The 19,139-nt window shown below is 44.7% G+C and overlaps 2 protein-coding genes across 3 annotated transcripts in view; both read left to right on the top strand.

Moving 5' to 3' along the window:
- Positions 1-13,791, top strand: part of ENOX2 (ecto-NOX disulfide-thiol exchanger 2) — a 30,987-nt gene extending 17,196 nt beyond the window's left edge. The window contains exons 8-15 of one of the 2 annotated variants that reach the window (XM_025170747.2): positions 2,609-2,715; positions 7,494-7,605; positions 8,410-8,591; positions 9,288-9,395; positions 10,515-10,571; positions 11,227-11,335; positions 12,451-12,536; positions 13,292-13,791. In XM_025170747.2, the coding sequence (XP_025026515.2) occupies positions 2,609-2,715; positions 7,494-7,605; positions 8,410-8,591; positions 9,288-9,395; positions 10,515-10,571; positions 11,227-11,335; positions 12,451-12,536; positions 13,292-13,426 (896 nt within the window). In that variant the 3' untranslated portion in view covers positions 13,427-13,791. The remainder of the gene's footprint in view (positions 1-2,608; positions 2,716-7,493; positions 7,606-8,409; positions 8,592-9,287; positions 9,396-10,514; positions 10,572-11,226; positions 11,336-12,450; positions 12,537-13,291) is intronic. The other variant, XM_088151589.1, reaches the window with a different exon arrangement.
- A 1,767-nt stretch (positions 13,792-15,558) lies between these two features.
- On the top strand, positions 15,559-18,663 carry PIN4 (peptidylprolyl cis/trans isomerase, NIMA-interacting 4). The gene is made up of 4 exons (XM_007434556.3): positions 15,559-15,666; positions 16,306-16,379; positions 17,474-17,593; positions 18,481-18,663. Exons 1-4 carry the CDS (start codon positions 15,627-15,629, stop codon positions 18,637-18,639), a joined length of 393 nt encoding a protein of 130 aa, XP_007434618.1. The 5' UTR covers positions 15,559-15,626; the 3' UTR covers positions 18,640-18,663.
- Positions 18,664-19,139: the final 476 nt, after the last annotated feature.

Raw genomic sequence — 19,139 nt, forward strand, 5'->3', positions numbered from 1 at the left:
CTAAGCGCAGAATATTCTCCCTGCAGAAGATCAAGCACTGTGGGACAGGCAGTCTCTCCCCAAAGAGAAGAACGTGGCTCAGAGCGGAGAAAGCAGGAAGCCACGCTAACTGCCTGATGCCATGGAAGATCAAACAGGCAGGTTACAAAGACAGTTAGCAGTTTGGTGGAGGGTTGGCCTTCCTCCTTTGCTTGATGCGCTATCAGGGTGCAGCACAATAAACCTTGCCCTTCCTTCTAATCCTAAACCAAAGTGTAGCTCTAAGCCTCTGCCCCTCTCACCCCTGTCCGGATACGTCCGTGGCGAAAGCGCCTGAGCCTGATCCTTGAAGTCCGAATCATGGCAGGTGAAGCTGCCTGGTCACCCCCACACAGAGATCCCTGTTCCTGAGAGCTGACCCCAACCCTGACCTTTGACCCTGGGGCCCTGATCTTTGGCCCTGGGGTCACCACTGTTTCCACTCTGGACCCGTTGCCATAATCTTAGACAAGGACTAAGGGGGCCTGTCCTTTGACCTGGGGTCCTGACCTTTGACCCGGGGTCCTGACCTTTGACCCGGGGGCTCACTGCTGTTGCATCTGGAGTCTTCCCTCTTGACCCGGGGCCGTGACCTTTGGCCTGGGGGTCTTGACCTTTGACCTGGGGTCTTGGCCTTTGACCCCGGGCCCTGTTATTTTGCTCCGGGTTCCTGGCCGTTGACCCAGCGGCCCTGAACCTTGACCCCGAGGTCACTGCTGTTGACCCAGGGTCCCTCCTTTTGAGTCTGGGGTCCTGCCCCTTGACTGTGGTCATGACCTTTGATACAGGGGCCTTGGCCTTTGTCCCTGGGGTCCCATCCTTGGACCTTAGGCTCCTCGCCTTTGGCCTTTCATACAGGCTTAAAAAGAAGCGCTCTGAGTCTTGACGGTTCACTTCGGAGGCCTGATTATAGACCCTGATCCTGACCCCAGAGTTATTTAATGTCTGGTATCTGGTTTCTTTGGCCTCTTCAGAGGGAAGACTGTAATTCCAATTGCAGAATATTCTCCTAGTTCCCAATCAGGACTCTCACTCTTGAAGACCCACTCATGACTGGTCACCCACACCCTGACTCCTTGTCCTGAGTGGTGACTGAACCCTGTCCTTTGACCCATAGGTCCTGAGATTTGAACCAGTAGTTCTGACATTTGACCCTGTGGTCTTGGCCTCAAACCATATGGTGCTTACCTTTGATCCTGTGGTCTTTACCTTTGACTTTTGCATCTTGACTGTTGACCATGGGTTTCTGTCCTTTTGCCCTGTGGTCCTGAGAGTCCTTTGGCTCTAGGTCTTGAGCTTTGGCCCTGGGGAGTTAAACTTCGCTGCTGGGGTCCCTCTTTTTGACCCTGGGTTCCTGACTCTTGACCCCGTGGTCTTCACCTTTGATACAGGTGTCTTGACCTTGATGCACTGATGATTTAGTGTACTGATGAGTTCACCAATGATGTTACCTAGTCGGGTAATGAAACATCTGCAAGTAAACCAAGGTCAGAGGTTATCAAGGACTCCACAGTTCAACCCTGAGCTACAGATATTCTGTTCTAGTGAAGTGAGTAATATTATGGCATCTTGGTGGGGGCTTTTGGTGTGGGATTTCAGAAACAAATGAGTATCCTAAACTCTGGCTTTTACCCCTTAAAATCTGCCCAATTTTGAGGAGCAGGTTTGGGTTTTTAAGGGCAAAAGCCTCTGCAAACTTAAGGCACACATTTTATTCTTAATCTCCCTCCAACCCTCCCCAAAGCAAAGATCAGAAAGCTTGCTCCCACCCATTCTGGGAGTAGTAAGAGCTGCATATGGCCTACAGGTTTCCCACCCCTGTTTCAGATGTTGGAGAGAAGCCTTTGTGTCTTCATAACTGGTGAGGTAGTTAATTTAACATAATTAATGTAAAATTATAATTCTCACATAATCAACTTCATTTTGAAACAACAAACAAAAACCTTACCATCAGGAAATCTGTTTGCTGTGATTTTCCATATATGTTCTGTACAGGTAATGCAGTGCTGGCCCCACTGGAAATCCCACTCTCTCCTTTTGGCTTCTGAGATTTGGGTCAGCTTTGCCCATGCACTTTCAGACCCATCTTTGTAGCATTTTAGGCAAAAGATTGGCTTTAAGACTGAAAAGGAATGGAGCAGGGTTTTGAGCCCAAGCTGCACTTGCAATTACAGTCTTCTGAAATAGCCCCAGCCCTGGTGATGATGCTCTCTTTGCGAACAAGAGCTTCTCTCCGGCTAAGCATCTGCTTTTCTCCTCTTCAGTTTCCAGAAACTCTCCTCCTCCTTTTCCCATAGGTTGTTTTCCCTACCTTTCGATGCCACCGCCCTTCTCATCAGTATCCCTTCCTGGCTTCTCCCTGATTGGACCGAACCCCCTCAAATCAAAACCCGACAGGTGCTCCATGCTGCTGCTGGCAACACAACCTCTGCAATTCTGGATTTTTCCCCCCCAGGGCACCGCCTTCACCTAACAAATCCTTTTTTTTTTTTTAATTGCGCTTTCTTACTCCTTTACTCCTTTTTCTTGCCCCCCCCCCACTTTGGATGATATTGTGGCCCGGTTTTGCCTGCTGATTTTGAACCTGCAGTCGAGCAGATCGTGGCCGTGTACCATTCTGCCTGCAAACAAAAGGCGTGGGACCATTTCACGAAAGCGCAGCGTAAGAACATCAGCGTGTGGTGCAAGCAAGCCGAGGTTGGTACCTTCCAGTACGTTTCTCTTAGCTCCAGTTGCGCCTCTAGGCTTGCTTAGAAAGGATGGATTTGTTTAGCCCACGGGCCTGCAAGGTAAGTGGCAGCATACAGACCAAGCTGAGGTGATAACAAAGTGTAGGCTGAAAGGCAGAGAAGTTCAGAATAAGAGAGTCAAACAGGACGTGTGTTACGAGTGCCCTTGCTTAGAAAATAGGGGTTCCTTTGGCATTTGAAATTCAGCTGGAGTCATCTTAACTCATCATAATCTTCATTAGGAAGCCGATTAAAAGCTGTACTCCGGGTCACCACGACAGCTACTTCTTTTGCCACTTCCCACCTGGATTTTTTTTTTCTAAATTATTTTAATTCAAGTGAATTGGGAAGACAGCAAGCAGGTGGCAGCGCCTCTCCAGCCTTGGCCGATTTGAAAAAAGCTAGGCGAGGGTCAGATTCGTTTATGCTTTGGAAATCGCAGGACTGTAGACTAAACTGGGAAGAAAGTAATGGCAAATAACCTCTATATTATAACACCTGTATATATAACACGTCTGTTACGTGAGCTGCATCGGTTGCCATTTTGCTTCTGGGTCCAGTTCAAGGTGTTAGTTATCACCTTTAAAGCCCTTCATGGCACAGGACCAGGTTAACTGAATAGCCATCTCGCCCCTGTTATATCCGCCTGCCCCACTTGGTCTGGCAGAACGGGCATGTTGCAGACCCCACCAGTCAAGGAATTTCGGCTGGTGGGGTCTAGGAAGAGGGCCTTTTCCGCCATGGCCCCCACCCTGGGGAATAACTTACCACCCGAGGTGCGGTCCGCCCCCACTCTCCTGGCCTTCCATAAGAGTGTGAAATCTTGGCTATGCCACATGGCCTGGGGGCCTGATGGGGCCTCGCATCGTTGGAATTGGCTGGTGGGGTAATTGATTCCCCCTGTCATCTTGAATTTGTCTTTTTATATAGTATGATTTTTTTTAGCTAATTTAATATGGATATTTATATTTTTACTGTTTGATTTTAATTGCGAGCTGCCCAGAGTCACCCTCTGGGGGAGATGGGTGGCAGATAAATTTAATAAATAAATAAATAAATTTATTTATTTTACCTGGCTTTTATGTGCGTCTCATGTGCAGTGCACGTAAAAACAGGTGGAAGTTTGATGGCACGTCCCAGCGCCATCTTGACTTTTTTTTACCATACCTTGTGGAAACCATTGTAATCAAAAATGCTTCAGAGTCCTGCCATAGGCTTTCTTAGAAAGTAAAAATGATACTGAGTTGCAGTCAGACTCTTCACCTGAGAGCTTGCCCACCTGGTATATGTCTTTTGTACCAAGCTGTGCCCGTGATGGTAGCCGTTTGTGTCCCCAAATTCCAAGTGTATCGCCCAACCCTGGACCTGATAGGGGTAATTTCTGGTCAGCACTGAGATTAGCTCTGTGGTTTTTGTTCGTTCATTCATTCATTCATTCATTCATTCATTCATTCATTCATTCATTCAATGCCACCTGACTCCAGATGACTCTGGGCAGTTCACAATACACCAAAACAATATTAAAAACAGTGTAACAGAGACAAGCAAACAGCAAAGCCAGGCTGAGAGAAAGAAAAAGAAGCAAGGCAAAAATGGCAAAGCCCAGAACATCCCAACAACTGACGTCCAACAAAGGGGGCTCCAGCCATCCTAGCACAAGGCCTGGGAGAACAGCCAGGTCTTTATGGCTTCTCAGAACACCAACAGGGTGGGAGCCATCCAGATCTCAGGGGAGCCTCATCCCGGGGGGCAGACACTGCGATAGAGAAGCCTTGGGGGCCCAGGATGCGATAGGCCCCAGGATCAGGTACCTGCTCTGAATTCAAGTTTCATCCAAGGGCTGGGAGCTTGGACAGAGCTCTTGACAAAGACTGGCAGTGATTGAAGCAAAGGGCTCTCTAGTTCCTCTTCCTCTGGAAGCCTCCCCTGACTCCAACAGCTGTTGGAAGAGAACAGATGAATCATTGTCAGGTATGGATTAAAGGACTTCTGTTGGGGCTGGGGTTTCAGACTGTGACTTTCCATTGGATGCAAAGGTGACATTTTGAATCATAGGGCCTGGTGTCTGCTATGGGTATATGTAAGAGAAATGAACGTGACAGGCATATCTTGAAGGAAAGCATCTTAGCGTCAAGATCACCAAGGCATCCTTCCTCAACCTGGCACCTCCCAGGTGAGCTGATCTACAATTCCCATCATCCTAAGTAATGGGGACTGTAGTTTAAACCCTCTGCCAAGCCCATAGCAAACAGGCCTGGATTCTGGGATGCTTTTAGACAAATGGATTTGGGTTTAAGATCCAAAGGTTCTTCCAGGAGGTTTTATGTTTTACTGTAAACTTCTGAGAGAACTCAGAAACTCAGTGGACAGGCTAGTAAGCAAATGAGTTTCTTCGATGAGAGAGGGAGAGAACCTGGATGTGTTTAGTCTTGAGTAGGTGAACCGAGGGAAATATAATAATAGCACACTGCCAACTTGGGAAAGTGTGTTGCAGAAGACCAACATCTGCTCTCTTTGGTTGCAGAATATGGAATAATGTTCATGGAAGAAAGCTACAGAAAGGCAAATTCTAGCTGAATGTTAGGTCAAACTTCCTAACAATAAGAGTAGTTCAAGAGTGGAAACAATTCCAGGGTGGGGGGTGGGAATTAGTGGGGTCTCCTTCACTGGAGATGTTCAAGCAGAGGGTAGGTTATCATCTCTCAGGGAGCTCCTCTTGGAATCCCTCCCATTGAACGGGGGTTGGACTCGGTGGCCTGCATCATACCTTCTACCCTCTGCGTACAGATAGGAGACTGATCTTACCTGCGGATAACCCATTTGGGGATTTTACATTTTACCATAAACTAATCAATATGGCTGGAGTACACGCATCGGGCTAAGCCACCGAACAAACAGATGCCAAGTTCGACATGTTACCATCTGAAAGCAGCCACTAGGTTTGTAACCCGGTTAAGGGTGTGGTGCAAGCTCCCCCATTATTCAGTGGGTTTTGCTAAAAGTAGCATCCCTGAAATTGTCTGGGTCACAGTGACAGCTGTCAACCCAAAGGCCTTTCCACCTGGCCTCCGAAGGATCAGTAGCCGCAGTGCTCATCACTGGGAGGGGAAAACCTCTTGCAGTCTCTGTTCTTGGCAAACCATTAAAAAGCCACACACACACATAAAGAAGAGGTTCGTTGCAATCAGCGGAAAGTCCAGGTAAGTTGTTCTGACGTGTAACCTGTAATTCAAGGCAAGGCTTTTTCCTATAAGCATTCATTGTTAGTTTTATTTCAGTAAAAGATCAATGGGAACGAAACAAAGAAATATGGATCCAGCCTGGAGAGGAATTTATCTGCTTATGCGCAGGACATATTTATATATATTTAAAAAACAAAAACATTTGTATCTTACTGTTGTTCTTTAAAACAAATAGAAAAAAACAACCAACTCCCCTTCCTCATTGCAAGTTCCATTAAAAAGACAAAAACAGAATGAAAAGTACAATGGAGGGTATGCTAGAACATCCGAATCAGCTACAGGAGAGAAAGTTGATGATCTGCTGAGTGTTTTTTAGTGGTTTGAAAAAACTCTACCTTTGAGGTGAAAAGCAGAGTAGACAAACACCCAGGAAAAGCTGAATACGCCTGTCTTGGAACAGCAGTTCCCCAGCAATGGTGCTGTTCTTAAATAAAAAAAAATCCTGCATACCCACTCAGAGTTCCAGGGTTTGCCAGCCCAATTTAGTACATCTGGGGCCTTTTTTGCATGCAAAATAGAAAAACCAACAGCAACCCCCCCCCTCGCCCCAATTATTTGGCTCTGGACTGGCTGCTGTTTGGCTTATTGATGGTGCTCAGTTTTAAAAACAAGGTAGCAAGCCACCTTCAGAAGCCTTATGGACTCAGTGCTATGGAAAAAAAAACATGTTTTGAAATCATGTACAATGTCTATTTATATTGACTGCATTATGAAAGCTGGGAGAAAAAAAAAATCTGCCTGAAACCTTGGGAAGCTGCTGCTAGTCAGAGGTAACTAAGTGCCCTCCAGATGTTTTGGCCAACAATCCTGTAATGCTTGCTTTCATAAATACCCCGCTGTAATCCAAGATTCCTGGGGAGCTTGCTCTGATATAAACCTACTAAGTTGGATGGACCGTACGTATCTAAGCTAGATATTTATAAAGTAGCATCCTATGTTCCCAGGAGGCCTCTGTCCACTGTGGTGGCTGCTCCTCTTTGGAATCTAGAATGAAAGAGAACCTGGCACACCTTCGTATGATTTTACTGAAAAGCCTCTCAGTGAAAATGTCGTAAGGGTGTTCAAATATTGCAGTAAATATACCTTGTTCTCCAGTAATGTTTTGAGGACATCCCTTAACTTTACCTTCCTTATCTTGGGGGCCTTTCATATGTATGGAACTACATCTTCCATCATTCCCAACCAGAATGGTGGGCATTGGATTCCCAACACGTGCCGAGGAGCCCAATTGTGGGGAGGGAGGCTTATCAAGTGAAAATCGAGAGCAGTTTTCACAAAGGCCAAACTGCACTGTAGTATAAACAGAAAAAGCAATGCATTCAGGTTCTTGCCAAAGTTATTTTGGCTTTTGAGGACCCAGAGGAAGATATGTTTTTATTGGGTGTGGAATATCTGGAATGATTCAAACTGTAAATTGGTTTAGTTTATATGCTGTTTTTCCATGATGGACTGTGGCCATAGTGGCTCATAACAAAATGTTTTAAAAATGCTTTTTAAATCCTAGGAACTCCGTAACCTTCACAATGATGAACTGATGGACATTCGACGAGAAGAGGAGATGGAAATGTCCGACGATGAAACAGAGTCACCCGAGATCAAAGAAACAGAAGAATCAGGTATCCATGTAACGCTTACAGTATGAAAAACGGAAGACGCCCCTGATTCAGCTGTGAGCAAAATTCAGATATGTTTGTTCTATAATTATTTAATGTGTCCCCATCACTCACACACTAGGAGCGACCTACTTAAGCAGTATATCTGAGTTATATAAATCAGGGATTAAAGTATCAAATCTTAAAATGCAGCCAAAGAATTGTACAAATGCACATTGTGGATTATCAAGTAGAAAATGCTTTGTTCCTTCATTGTAATGCTGTTGCTTCCGAGTTCCCTTCTTTGAGATGAATTTGGTAAGCTGATCTAGGCAGCATATTAACATGATTCTCAGGGATGAATGTAAAATAGGGGGCAGGCCTTTGATCATGCAGTCATATCTGCCATCTTGACTTTTTTGCCCCCCCCAGCTATCCCTGATTCAGCTATAATGTTGCAAATACAGAGGAAAAGAAAAAGCATCTAGCAGAGCAAATAATTCAAACAGGCAAGTCCAGTTGTGAATCAACTGCATTTACAAGGACATGTACAACACGCACACAACAAATGATTATGGAATTAGATCTTAGAACAGCCTCCCTCTATGTGATGGCCTTCAGACTTTTAATTGCCAGAATTCCCCTGCCAATAAGGCTACTGCTGAGCATTCTGGGAATTGGTTCTCACATCTGGAGGATCTTCTGCTTGGGGTAGGCTGGTTTAGAAGAAGACCACCGAGAAGCTATTTGTGCACGGTGGAACACTGGCCTGAAATTTGTGATAAGGAAAGCTAGCCCATCTCAGTTTTCTGTCTTCCTCCATCCTAGCTTTAGTATCACAAACAGAAGCTCTGAAGGAAGAAAACAACAGCTTACGGTGTCAGCTGGACGCCTACCGAAATGAAATAGAGCTCTTGAAGCAGGAGCAGGGCAAAGCAGAGCGAGAAGATGACCCAAGCAAGGATCAGCAGCTGAAAATTCTCCAGCAGACTTTACAAGGAATGCAGCAGGTGGGGGCTTCTCTTGTGATGTGAGAAGGAGGCATCTCCAAAATGGTTCCTTGGTGTCCTTTCCTTGGAGCAAAAGCTCATCTCATTGTGAAACTTGTAATTTATCCAAAACCCCCTTTCCCAAATGAGAGGCGTAGCTGGGCTCTGCCTTTTTTCGGACTGACCCAGATGACAGGCTATAGTAGGCAAACGCTTGAGTTCTCCCCAATTCTTCATCAGAAAAGAAGATAGTAAAAAATCAAGGACATGGAAGAGGCAAAAAAGGAAAGTTAAAAATTAGGGCAGAAGTTCCATCTAAGAAGTCTGAGTCGCTCCCAGGATGGGGCTGTAATCTGAATGCATTTGTTAGCAGTAGGTGTCATCTACGTGAGTTTTATTGGTGTTCAGGAACAAAGAAAATTAGGTTTCCCCTCCTTGCTAAGAACACAAGGCAAGTTGGAAGGATATAGGCTATCCTAGAAAAGACGCTTTTCTCGGGAATAGATTAGAAGAAAACGGGAGGAAAAAGTGGGAAAGCAGACAAGACTGTGCTATTGACTTTCTCTACAGCTCACATTGGCCTTTGTTGTGTTTATTCATGCATTATTTAAGTTTTGCATTGTCTAGGCTGGAATTGTCTTAAATTACTACATGGCATAGTAGTAATATTAAGTGGTAAATTACTACGCTGCACTGCATTTTCCCCCTCCATTCCAGCATCTTCTGAAACTACAAGATGAGTGTGAAAGAAGAGAAGCTGAGTTGGAAAAAGCAAAAGAAGAAAAATTACAGCTCGACAAACTGCTTGAGAGACTGAAGGAAAAGGTAGGAATCATTCTTAGCCAATGACTGTATGGGCTGTGTCTTCTGTAGCAGGCTTTGGACGGTGTGCTGCTCTGCTTTTTCTCCCTAAACGCCAAACATTCGGGGTAGGACGTTGGCATAGATAATGCTGTCTGCTGATGGAGCTTTACAAAATAGTCTGCCATCGTAGTTTTGCCAGAAAAAAAAATCATTTTGCAATTTACACTTCTACTGCCCCCCCCCTTATATTTCAAAGGATATAATTTTAAATATATGGGCAGTAACAGCTCAGAAATCAAGCAGATGGAAGTTGGCAACAGATTCTGAGAAGTAGCTAGCCCGTATTTCATTCATTCATTTATTTATTTATTAAGCAAATTCCATAATTATGGTTATTTTTCCTCTGAAAAAAAAATAACTGTGTACCAAAGAGATCTAGATTCTGTGCCAAAGAAGCTTTCAGTTTTGATAAAGGCAGATGTTTCCTATGTCTGATTATTTGAGAATGGCAATGCTTAGACGCCTGTCAGTTACATTTTTGCTGACTTTTCATGCTTCCAGTGAAGAATTTGGATGTTCTCCATATAAAGAAATCATAGTCTCGTCTTATAGCAGTATCGCTTTTTGTACTGGCTTGCCTTTCTATATAATGCTTCTGAGCCGACAGTTTCCAAATATTGCTGGGTTTACGTGATCCGTTATTTTATGGGGTTTTGTTTTGTTATACCAAAAAAACCAAAATCCATTTTATTTATTTTTATTTATTTATCCAAGTTATATGGCTGCCCATCTCAACAAGGGACTCTGGGCAGTGAACAGAATTAAAATAAAATAAAAACAATTACAAACATTACAAAAATTAAAATCCAAAGCAGCCGAGAAACATCAAACCTCAATCACTAATATCACCAAGAAGCGGGTCCTTGCGCGCATGCGCGCACACACACATTTACTTTGAAAAAGATTAGCAGCTACACTGGCTTTGCTTTCTTGAATAACCAAGTAACTTGCTGGTAAATTCCTTCTTAAACTTGGCAGCAAAGCTAAGGCTGTTTTAATCATAAGGAAGACAGAAGGGTCTTGCATTAAGGGTCATACACTCACGGGATGATCACTTTTCCTTCTTCCAACTGAACGTAGCAAGAACTGGCAGCTGGACCTGACAGAGGGAAAGATCCAGTAGATCCTAAAGATCACGTAAGCTGTCTTCTGAACTTTGTGAATGGTAGTACTTACCATACCTGTCTGTATGCATTGCAATTCCATTGCAGCCAATCTATTTATTTGTTATTCTGTGTGAGAATGAATGAATGAGAATTTCTTCTGGGAATGAAATATAAAACATAATTTTCTGCCATGGCTCCGGCTCTGTGGAACAACTTACCACCTGAGGTGCCCCCACTCTCATGGCCTGCAGGAAGAACATGAAAACTTGGCTGTGCCAGATGGGCTGGGGGCCAGATGGGGGCTCGCACCAGTGGAATTGGCTTGTTGGGTAATTGATTCTACCCCCCGTCATTTTGAATGTTTTTAGTCTTTTCATGTAGTCTGACTTTTTAATTAATGAATGGGGATATTTATATTTTTAACTGTTTTTGGGTTTTACTTTAATTGTGAGCTGCTCAGAGTCACCCTCCCGGGGAGATGGGCAGCATAGAAATTTAATTAATAAATAAATAAAATAAAATAAAGTAACCTTTTCCCCCCAATCTGCTTTTTAAATGATGTCCTTTAAGTTAATTGCCTGCGACAGTGTAGTTATTCCAACGTCTGCAGAGTGCAAGTCAGAAATTGGCACGTGGTTAAGAGACAAGGCTTGTGCCATATGCTGATTCCCCTTAATTCCTTTTAGGGCAGCAACTTGTCACCCATCTGCTCAATGGGTCCAGAGAAGGAGAGCCTACGTGAAAGAGAACTTCACAGCAACCCTTTAAGATTGGAGAGAGAAGCTTTATTAGTGGGTAAGGGCCACTGAGCTGCAGGATCCTTGGGGTTTAGATTCAAATTAGGAACATCGGAAGCTGCCTTACACAAAGCACCATTCATTTATCTCTGAAATGTCCACGCCGACTGAGACGCCTTCCAGGGTTTCAGACGGAGGCCTGGGCCATTCCTATCTGGATCTGAATCTGATCAAACATATGCTGTAGGAAAGCCTCTGGTCTAGCACAGTTTAATACTGAACCCAGCCTAGTTTTCGGTGGTTGCGTCCCAAGATTTTGCTCAAGGGCCCTAAGAATGATATCCAGCAATGCAGCACATACCTGATCTGAATTAAAACTGCACATAAACGGCAGCCCCCTGGATATGATGGCAGAACAACTGGAGCCTCCAGTGTTTGTTTTCTCCCTTTAATGCTGTGCTATTTGCGGGTGGTGGTAAGGAAACCCTCGAACTGTTTTCCATCAGGGGTGTGCACAAAGGAATGAAATGGTTGTGTTTGGGTTGCTTTCCAGAAGTACTACAGAGCCATTGGGGACAGCCATGGTTTGGCAGAAACAAAACCTGGAAGATTGGGATTTGGGACACAGCAAAATCCAGACAGGACAATTTGGGCAAGGCTGGCATACAACATGGTCTCTTTCCCTCCTCCATGCAGAAGATCAGTGGCCTGCCCACTCTCCAGTCTTCCCAACTGCCAGTTCCCCAGGAGGCATATCCTGCTGGCCTGCCTGTTTCCCCAATCTTTCTATCTTGCTGAGGGGAGAAGGGGAAGAGGAGATGACCCGCACCGGCCGTGCCCTTCCTTCCCTCCCTCTCTCTCTCCCCTTAGCTGTTGTTCTCAATGCCCTTGCCTTATTCCCTCCACTCCCCCTGCCACAAACCACTTCTGCCTGGAAGAGCCCCATTTTATTCCACCCACAGAGCAAAACACTCAAAATGTGCATGTTTCAGTTCAGGCCCAGATCATCCCAAAACAGCTGTTCTGTGTACAGAATGATCTATGCACAGAACATTTTCTACTTAACACTCCAAAATACAGAAGGGCTCTTGTAAGAAATTAGGGTGTGTTCTGCGCTGGCATCTCTGTCTCCTGGGAATAACATCTTCCCCTCCCCCCCACATTTTTTTTTAGGAATAATCTCAACTTTTCTGCATGTTCACCCTTTTGGGGCAAGCATCGAATACATCTGCTCCTACCTCCAGCGCCTGGATAGTAAGGTAGGTGGACAGATTAAAATGTAAACTGCTAGGTAGTCTTTGCCACCTTTGAATGGATCCCAAGCTTTTGCAACTCAAGGAGCCCCTTCTGCTTTTAGAGTGCACACAGCTTCTTTTCCATTGTGTGGGTCAACTTGGGCCAAGTAATGAAACAGTGTGCTTGAACCCCTTTTGGCTGAGTTTGCACCTCATCCTAAGTTGTTACGATCTTTTTCATTTTTTATTTTGTGTGATCTGAGCCATTGGGGTTGGTAAAACCATGGTTTATCACTTCCTGTAATGTGTGAACCAGCCATCCTGGTTTATTCAGTAAGCCATGCTTAAAACATAACTTGATGTGATGTGCAGACCGAGTCATTGTGCTTTATAAGTCGTAGTTTCTGGCTTAGCATAATGTGAACTCCTCTGATTGTAGCTTGTTCAGCAAACTGGTTAAAACAACAGATTGTGAAGTCAGAAGTGAGTAAGAAGGTTGAGGATGCTGTGCATCTGTTATGAAGGCCTGCACCCATCTTCCTAACCATCCCATGGTTAAACGATAGACACTGACTAGTTTTCATCACTTAATACCATTGTATAAAAAAGACTATGTGGGAGATGCTCTTCAGAAGGCAAAAGAAAGATTTTGTCTATTCAAGCCTCTAGCAGGGCAATCAACTTAACCAGATGCTTTTGATGGCAGTTTTACTATCCCAAACATTGAGGGGTTATTCCAGTTTGTTAGTTTTAACGAGATGCCCCTTCTCTTTTTCTAGATTTGCGCTAGTGAAGTGGAAACCCTCATGACACGACTCCAGCATACTTTCAAACAAGAGATGAACGGAGTTGGAGCGAGCCTAGAAAAGAGATGGAAATTCTGTGGCTTTGAAGGACTGAAGACTGTAACCTGAGCTTGAAGCCGGGAGCACTTTGAACACTAGCAGAATGTGCAATATTTGTAGCATACACAGATATGGATTCTTCTTAGGAAAGCCAGTCCTTAAACTACGTCAAGAAAATTGGGGGCCAGTTTTTAAGGACTGTAAGGTTCTGATTGTCCTTTTGTTTGTTTGTTCATTAATAAAATGAGACTTTTTGCAAAAGACTGTCATGCACACTGTTGGGTTGATACTAACCCTCTCTTTTGGATCTTTGATACTTTTTACAACTCCTGTTGGCTAAAAACATTTTAATAGTTTCTTTGAACATGTTACACTCAGGCCTCTGTTAAATGTTTTTACCATTGAGAGCAGCTAAAAAAATAAAATATTCAGTAATCACATTGGAGACACTTCTTTTCTGGCCCCTGACATCATTTGATAATACAGAGAGATGCTCAATATTTAGAAGCAGAAATTTCTGCAACGTTGCAACAAAAATGTGTTGGGGGCGGTCAGTATCAAAAGAGTGGAGCTTTTAAACTTGTTAAATTTTGGGTGAGCAGTGAACATTTTGGGGTGGTCAGAGCAAAAAGCAGCAGCAAAAAAAAATCCAGATCAAGTTCTTCAATCTGACAGAACGGTCATTAAAATGGCTAGTGCGGTTCCCTGTAATCAACTTCCACATATATTCAGACAGGTTCTGAAGTGTTGGTTACAAGCTGGAAAAGGGATCTTGGGTTGTAGTGAGTAGGTGAATGAAAACAACATTCCAGAATAAGGATTCAGTGAGAGAGACTCTCTATGTTGGAAGAGAATTGAGTAAAATCTCCAGATCCAGAGCAGACAGTCAGTATCACAACACATTTATAGAAATCAAGGGTGGGATCTCGCTCACGGTGGAGCGTAGTTATAATTCTATAAGTAGTTTTGTCTCCTATTGGTTGGGGTGAATTGCAGCATTTCCAGAGGACCACAAACACTGAAGCACAGACATTTAGGACAAGATTTTGAAGCAGGATTTTGAGCATATTACTGTTTCCCTTCTGTGTTGGATGTAAGACTGGATCAAGCAATAGTCAAAGGGCTATGGTATAATTTGGGTAGCCCATTCTAGAATTGCCAATAATCTGAATGTAATGTATCTTGCTTATTTAGCATGTTCACAGTCAGATCTACCACGAGGGAAAGCAACCATTTTAGGAGGTCGATGCTGAAGGGTGGTGATAACAGATTCTTGTCTGCTCATCCTGTTCCTTACAGCTGTTCCCTGGGTTGGAGGATAGCGAAGTGGGTCATGCAGTCTCTTCTCTTTCCCCTAGGCAGTGTTTCTCAATCTTGACAACTTGAAGATGTGTGGACTTCAACTCCCAGAATCCCCCAGCCAGCATGGCTGGCTGGGGAATTCTGGGAGTTGAAGTCCACACATCTTCAAGTTGCTAAGGTTGAGAAACACTGCCCTAAGGTATCTGGCTGCTCCCCAAGATAGAGGAGATCTTGACCTGTCCTCAGAGTCTTGAATAAGAGGCAACTGTCAATCATTCTAGAAAGAATGATTGCAGAAGGAGAGAGAAGAAAGAAGAGAATCAGAGTCTTGGCCAGCAAAATATCTTGGTTAGATTAAAGCAAATAACATCCATTCGCAGAGACAAATACGTGGGCATTTTTCAGTAAGTACAGATGTTTCTGAATGGCCAAGGCCAGAGTTGTAATACGGCAAACATCAGATTCCCCCAACTCTGAACTAACTTTTGGCCACCTCCAGGGTGGCCAAAACTTTTTGGAGGAGAGGAAAACCCTTTGCATTTCCCAGCATTAGCGGTTTCCATCATTTTGGCTAGGTTCTTCTACAGAAATTCCCAACTTAGCCTCGGATGTATATCCAATATCTCAAGGGGTGTGAGAAAAAAATAAAAAAGGTTAACCCGCTCAATGTCCTGCTTCTGAAATGGAGTAACAGTAATGCCCTGCTGAGAGAAGAAAAGGGAAAGAGCCCTCTAATGGGGGTCGGCCATTGGAATATCTGAATTATGAAACCCTTCTCTGAATCAATGGGCACCACAAGCGGATTTGCGATTTCAGCAGCTGAGATCATTTACTTAAACTCTGCCCGCAGGCATCTCCCAGGGCGGTTGCGCCGAGGGGTGGGGCCCTGCGTGCCCCTGTCGCGTGCGGTGACGTCATAGAGAAGCGACTCCCCCGTGCTTTAGAAAGGCAGGAAGAAACCGCAAAGATGCCTCCGAAGGCGAAAGGCGGCGGCAAAGGGGCAAAGGGTGAGGGTTGGGACCGGGATGGCCGCTCTCTTCTCTTTCCCAGTTTCTGCTTCTCGCCCCTGCTGGGAAAGTTGCTGACCAATTCTGCTCGCCCAGCAGGAAGCGGTCTTGCCTGAAGGTGGCCTGGCAAGGAATTCTGGGAGTTGTAGTTCTGGGGCCATGCTTGGAAATGCGGCTCGCCCTGATCACTGGTCCCTCTGCAGACCGACAGCTCCCCAGCTTAGTTGGGATGGCCGCGACAAATGCATCGCTTCTGGACCCTGTTTGTAGCACAGAATAGGGAGACAAGCTGGCAGTGGGATGTGCAGGACTTCCATTAGTCAGAATACAAATGCCCCCTCAGGGCCAGGCCAAATTTCACAAAATAGGGAACAAGCTTTCCTCTTCTGCTCAGACTTGCTCTTGGCTGGATGCTGAGTGAAACTGTGGGCAGTGTGCATGAGGGAACCCCCAGAGGATGATATTCATGGTGGTTCTGGCGTTCTCCTGCTTGCTCCCTGATTCTACCAGGTGAGGAGTGACAGCCTGGAGCACTGCAGTCCAGTCCAGCCCTGCCCAGCAGATTCAGCAGATGGAGGTGAAGCCATGTTAACTATCCATCCCGTTTCACTGTTGCTTTCCCTTCTTGTGTCTTTAAAGGAGGAGCATCGTCTGGCAGTGACGCAGCTGACAAGAAAGGTCAAGGGCCCAAAGGAGGTGGCAGTTCCGTGAAGGTAGGTCTTCTGGTCACCCCGTGTGAGATGGCGTCCGAGAATGCACTTCCAGCCATGAACAGGGTTGAATGAGTAGAATGAGGCATCATCCTCTCAAAGCCAAAGATATTTCAGAGTGGAGAGAATCCAGAAAGAAGGTGGCAGTGACCTGGATTTGCTACAAAATGCCCAGTGTCATAAGTCTCTTAATATGTTTATGTTCACTAAATAAAATTAAGGATATTTGGCTTGTTATTTTTAGGGAGTGTCTTCAAGTCAGTCTTGATTCCTGGCAACCACATGGACAACTCCCTGCAGTTTTTTTGGCAACACTTTTCAGAAGTGGTTTGCCGCTACTTTCTTTCCAGGGCTGAAAGAGAAGGACTGGTCCAAAGTCACCCAGCTGGCTTTGTGTCTAAGGAAGGATTAGAGCTCACAGACTTTGGGTTTCTAGTCACTACACCAAACTGGCTCTCTTTATTATTTTTACTTACATATTTTTATGAAAATGTTGCTGAACAATGCTTTTGGATAAGGGAAAAATCACTAAATTAAATTAGTCCTTAAGTCATGTCCAACTCTTCATGAGCCCATGAACCATATTGCGCCAGGCCTTCCTGTCCTTCACTGCCTCCCGGAGTTTGCTCAATGTCATGTTCATTGCTTCAGTGATGCTATCTAACCATCTCATCCTTTGCCATCCCCTTCTCCTTTTGCCTTCCATCTTTCCTAGCATCAGGGTCTTTTCCAAAGAGTCCTCTCTTCGCATTAGGTGGGCAAAGTATCTGAGCTTGAGCTTCAGAACCAATCCTTCCAATGAGCAGTCAGGGTTGATTTCCTTACTAAATTAAATGTTACTACCAAATAATCTCAAAGCCCTACTAATTCTCAGTCTCTCAAGATCCTTATTCAGGTAGCCATAAATTGGGAAACTGAATTGGGGCACTAGAAACTGCATCAAGTCAAGGATTAGTGACTGAGAAGCAAATGACACTGTGGCTTGGCTACCAGTATTGAGGAACATAACTGTAGGAGTATTGTTAAGCCAAATGTGGAAGGACCTCTCTGTATGTATCTAAACTATGTTTTGGGTTGGATTTGTTTTTTTTTTTTAGGTGAGGCATATTCTGTGTGAGAAACACAGCAGAGCTCTGGAAGCCTTGGAGAAACTCAAAGCTGGAGTGCGTTTCAATGAGGTAGCTGCCCAGTATAGCGAAGACAAAGCCAGACAAGGAGTAAGTCTTTTTGTTTCTCAAAACTAGAGCAAGAACAAGGACGTGTTTCAAGGTGCAGCTGCTGTTTTCCCCTCTTTATTTGGGGGACCTGTGAGCAGCTCAGTTCCCTCAGGATTGCTTCGGTTATCTTCTTTGCAGCGTAATAGGCCCAAAGGGAAACTTTGCTGTCCGTTAAACTTTGGGGACTCTAGGATATCTGAGATCTGGACTTAAACATAAGGAGTCGTCAGCTGTAGAGGAAATACAGAGAAGTGTGCGCTTAGTAAAAATAGCGTGGGGTCCTTGCTGGATGTGGGGTCACTAGTCTGTGTGCATTTGGGTTTTTTTTTTTTTTAGAGTAACTAAGCAGATAAGCAGAATGTTAGACTGGGAATCTGGGCAATGTGTACTTCCAAAGAAAGCAAGCAGTGCTTTTAGGATCCTGTGGTGGAAGTTGTGTGTTACAATGCTTTAAAATGGAAACTGAGGTTAAGGTTTACTGTACAATCTAGACTTTTAATGGCCACTGTCTTTCAGAACAGGATATGTAGATCAGCTCTACAGATAGGTTGCAGAATCATTTGTCAAGAGATAAACTTTTTTCTCCAGTTGCATCACTAATCACTTTACCTTTCCTCTCGCTTTTGCCCAAAATTAGGCTACTTAAGCTCCAAACCTATAGGTACTGAAATGCAGAACAATACATGTATATACAGAATATTCTAGCATGTGGTTTGTGGGGTGGAAGAGGTCATTGCCACCACCCTTTGCATCAGTCCCTCATTTGCTGGTTCTTGTTTGATCTTGGGATTCTAATGACAAAGTAGATCCCAGAAACCTGCTACTTACCGGCTTAAGAGCATTAATTAAAATCCCCCCTGCCTTGTGCTTGTTTTCTTGCTTTCCAGGGAGATCTGGGCTGGATGAGCAGAGGCTCCATGGTGGGCCCCTTCCAGGATGCAGCGTTCGCCTTGCCCGTCAGCAGCATGGACAAAGCGGTGTACACTGACCCCCCTGTTAAAACCAAGTTTGGATATCACATCATCATGGTTGAAGGGCGAAAATAATAAACAGCAGATGCTACCCCGGGAGTTCTTGTCTCCTGTTTTTCTCTCTCCTTGTCAAGGGTTGTGAAAAAATAAAGATGTGGCTTTGCTTGCAGTGCGTGTTGAGGCTAAGAGGTGGCATGAAGTCATTGGTGCTTTTTTCTCTACTTGCACCAATCTACGTGGCATTGTTCCACAATATATAGGCCTCCCAGTTTGTCCTGGCTTTTTTGGAGGCCCAAAATTTGACTCCAGGGGCACCTGGTAGAAGTATGAGTGGCAAAATGGAAAAGGTTCCGCTGCGTTTGTTTCTTCTGCGTGCAGCAAGTCGTCTTTAGTTCGTCTTTGGGATTTTGTTTCTGTATTTCATTTGCTGCCTTATTTATGTCCGTTGAAACCTCATTTCGTTGGCCCCCTTCTTACACCGGCAGGATCAGACCCAGGGCCTGCCCTCCATCTACAGTGCATTGTTCTCCCCTAGATCCTTCCCCCAGTCGTTTCTCAAAGCTTTTTGCGCAGAG

This window comes from Python bivittatus, unplaced genomic scaffold, assembly GCF_059951505.1.
Source record: "Python bivittatus isolate LINGU-HERP-01145 unplaced genomic scaffold, Pbiv_v1 ctg000670_np1212, whole genome shotgun sequence".
NCBI classification, from domain to species: Eukaryota; Metazoa; Chordata; class Lepidosauria; order Squamata; family Pythonidae; genus Python; species Python bivittatus.

Excerpts from the sequence above, each read along its gene's own strand:
- PIN4 (XM_007434556.3), top strand. The coding sequence starts at position 15,627 with ATGCCTCCGAAGGCGAAAGGCGGCGGCAAAGGGGCAAAGG. Across the intron at positions 15,667-16,305 it reads CGGCGGCAAAGGGGCAAAGG|GAGGAGCATCGTCTGGCAGT; the intron begins GTGAGGGTTGGG and ends GTGTCTTTAAAG. Across the intron at positions 16,380-17,473 it reads GAGGTGGCAGTTCCGTGAAG|GTGAGGCATATTCTGTGTGA; the intron begins GTAGGTCTTCTG and ends TTTTTTTTTTAG.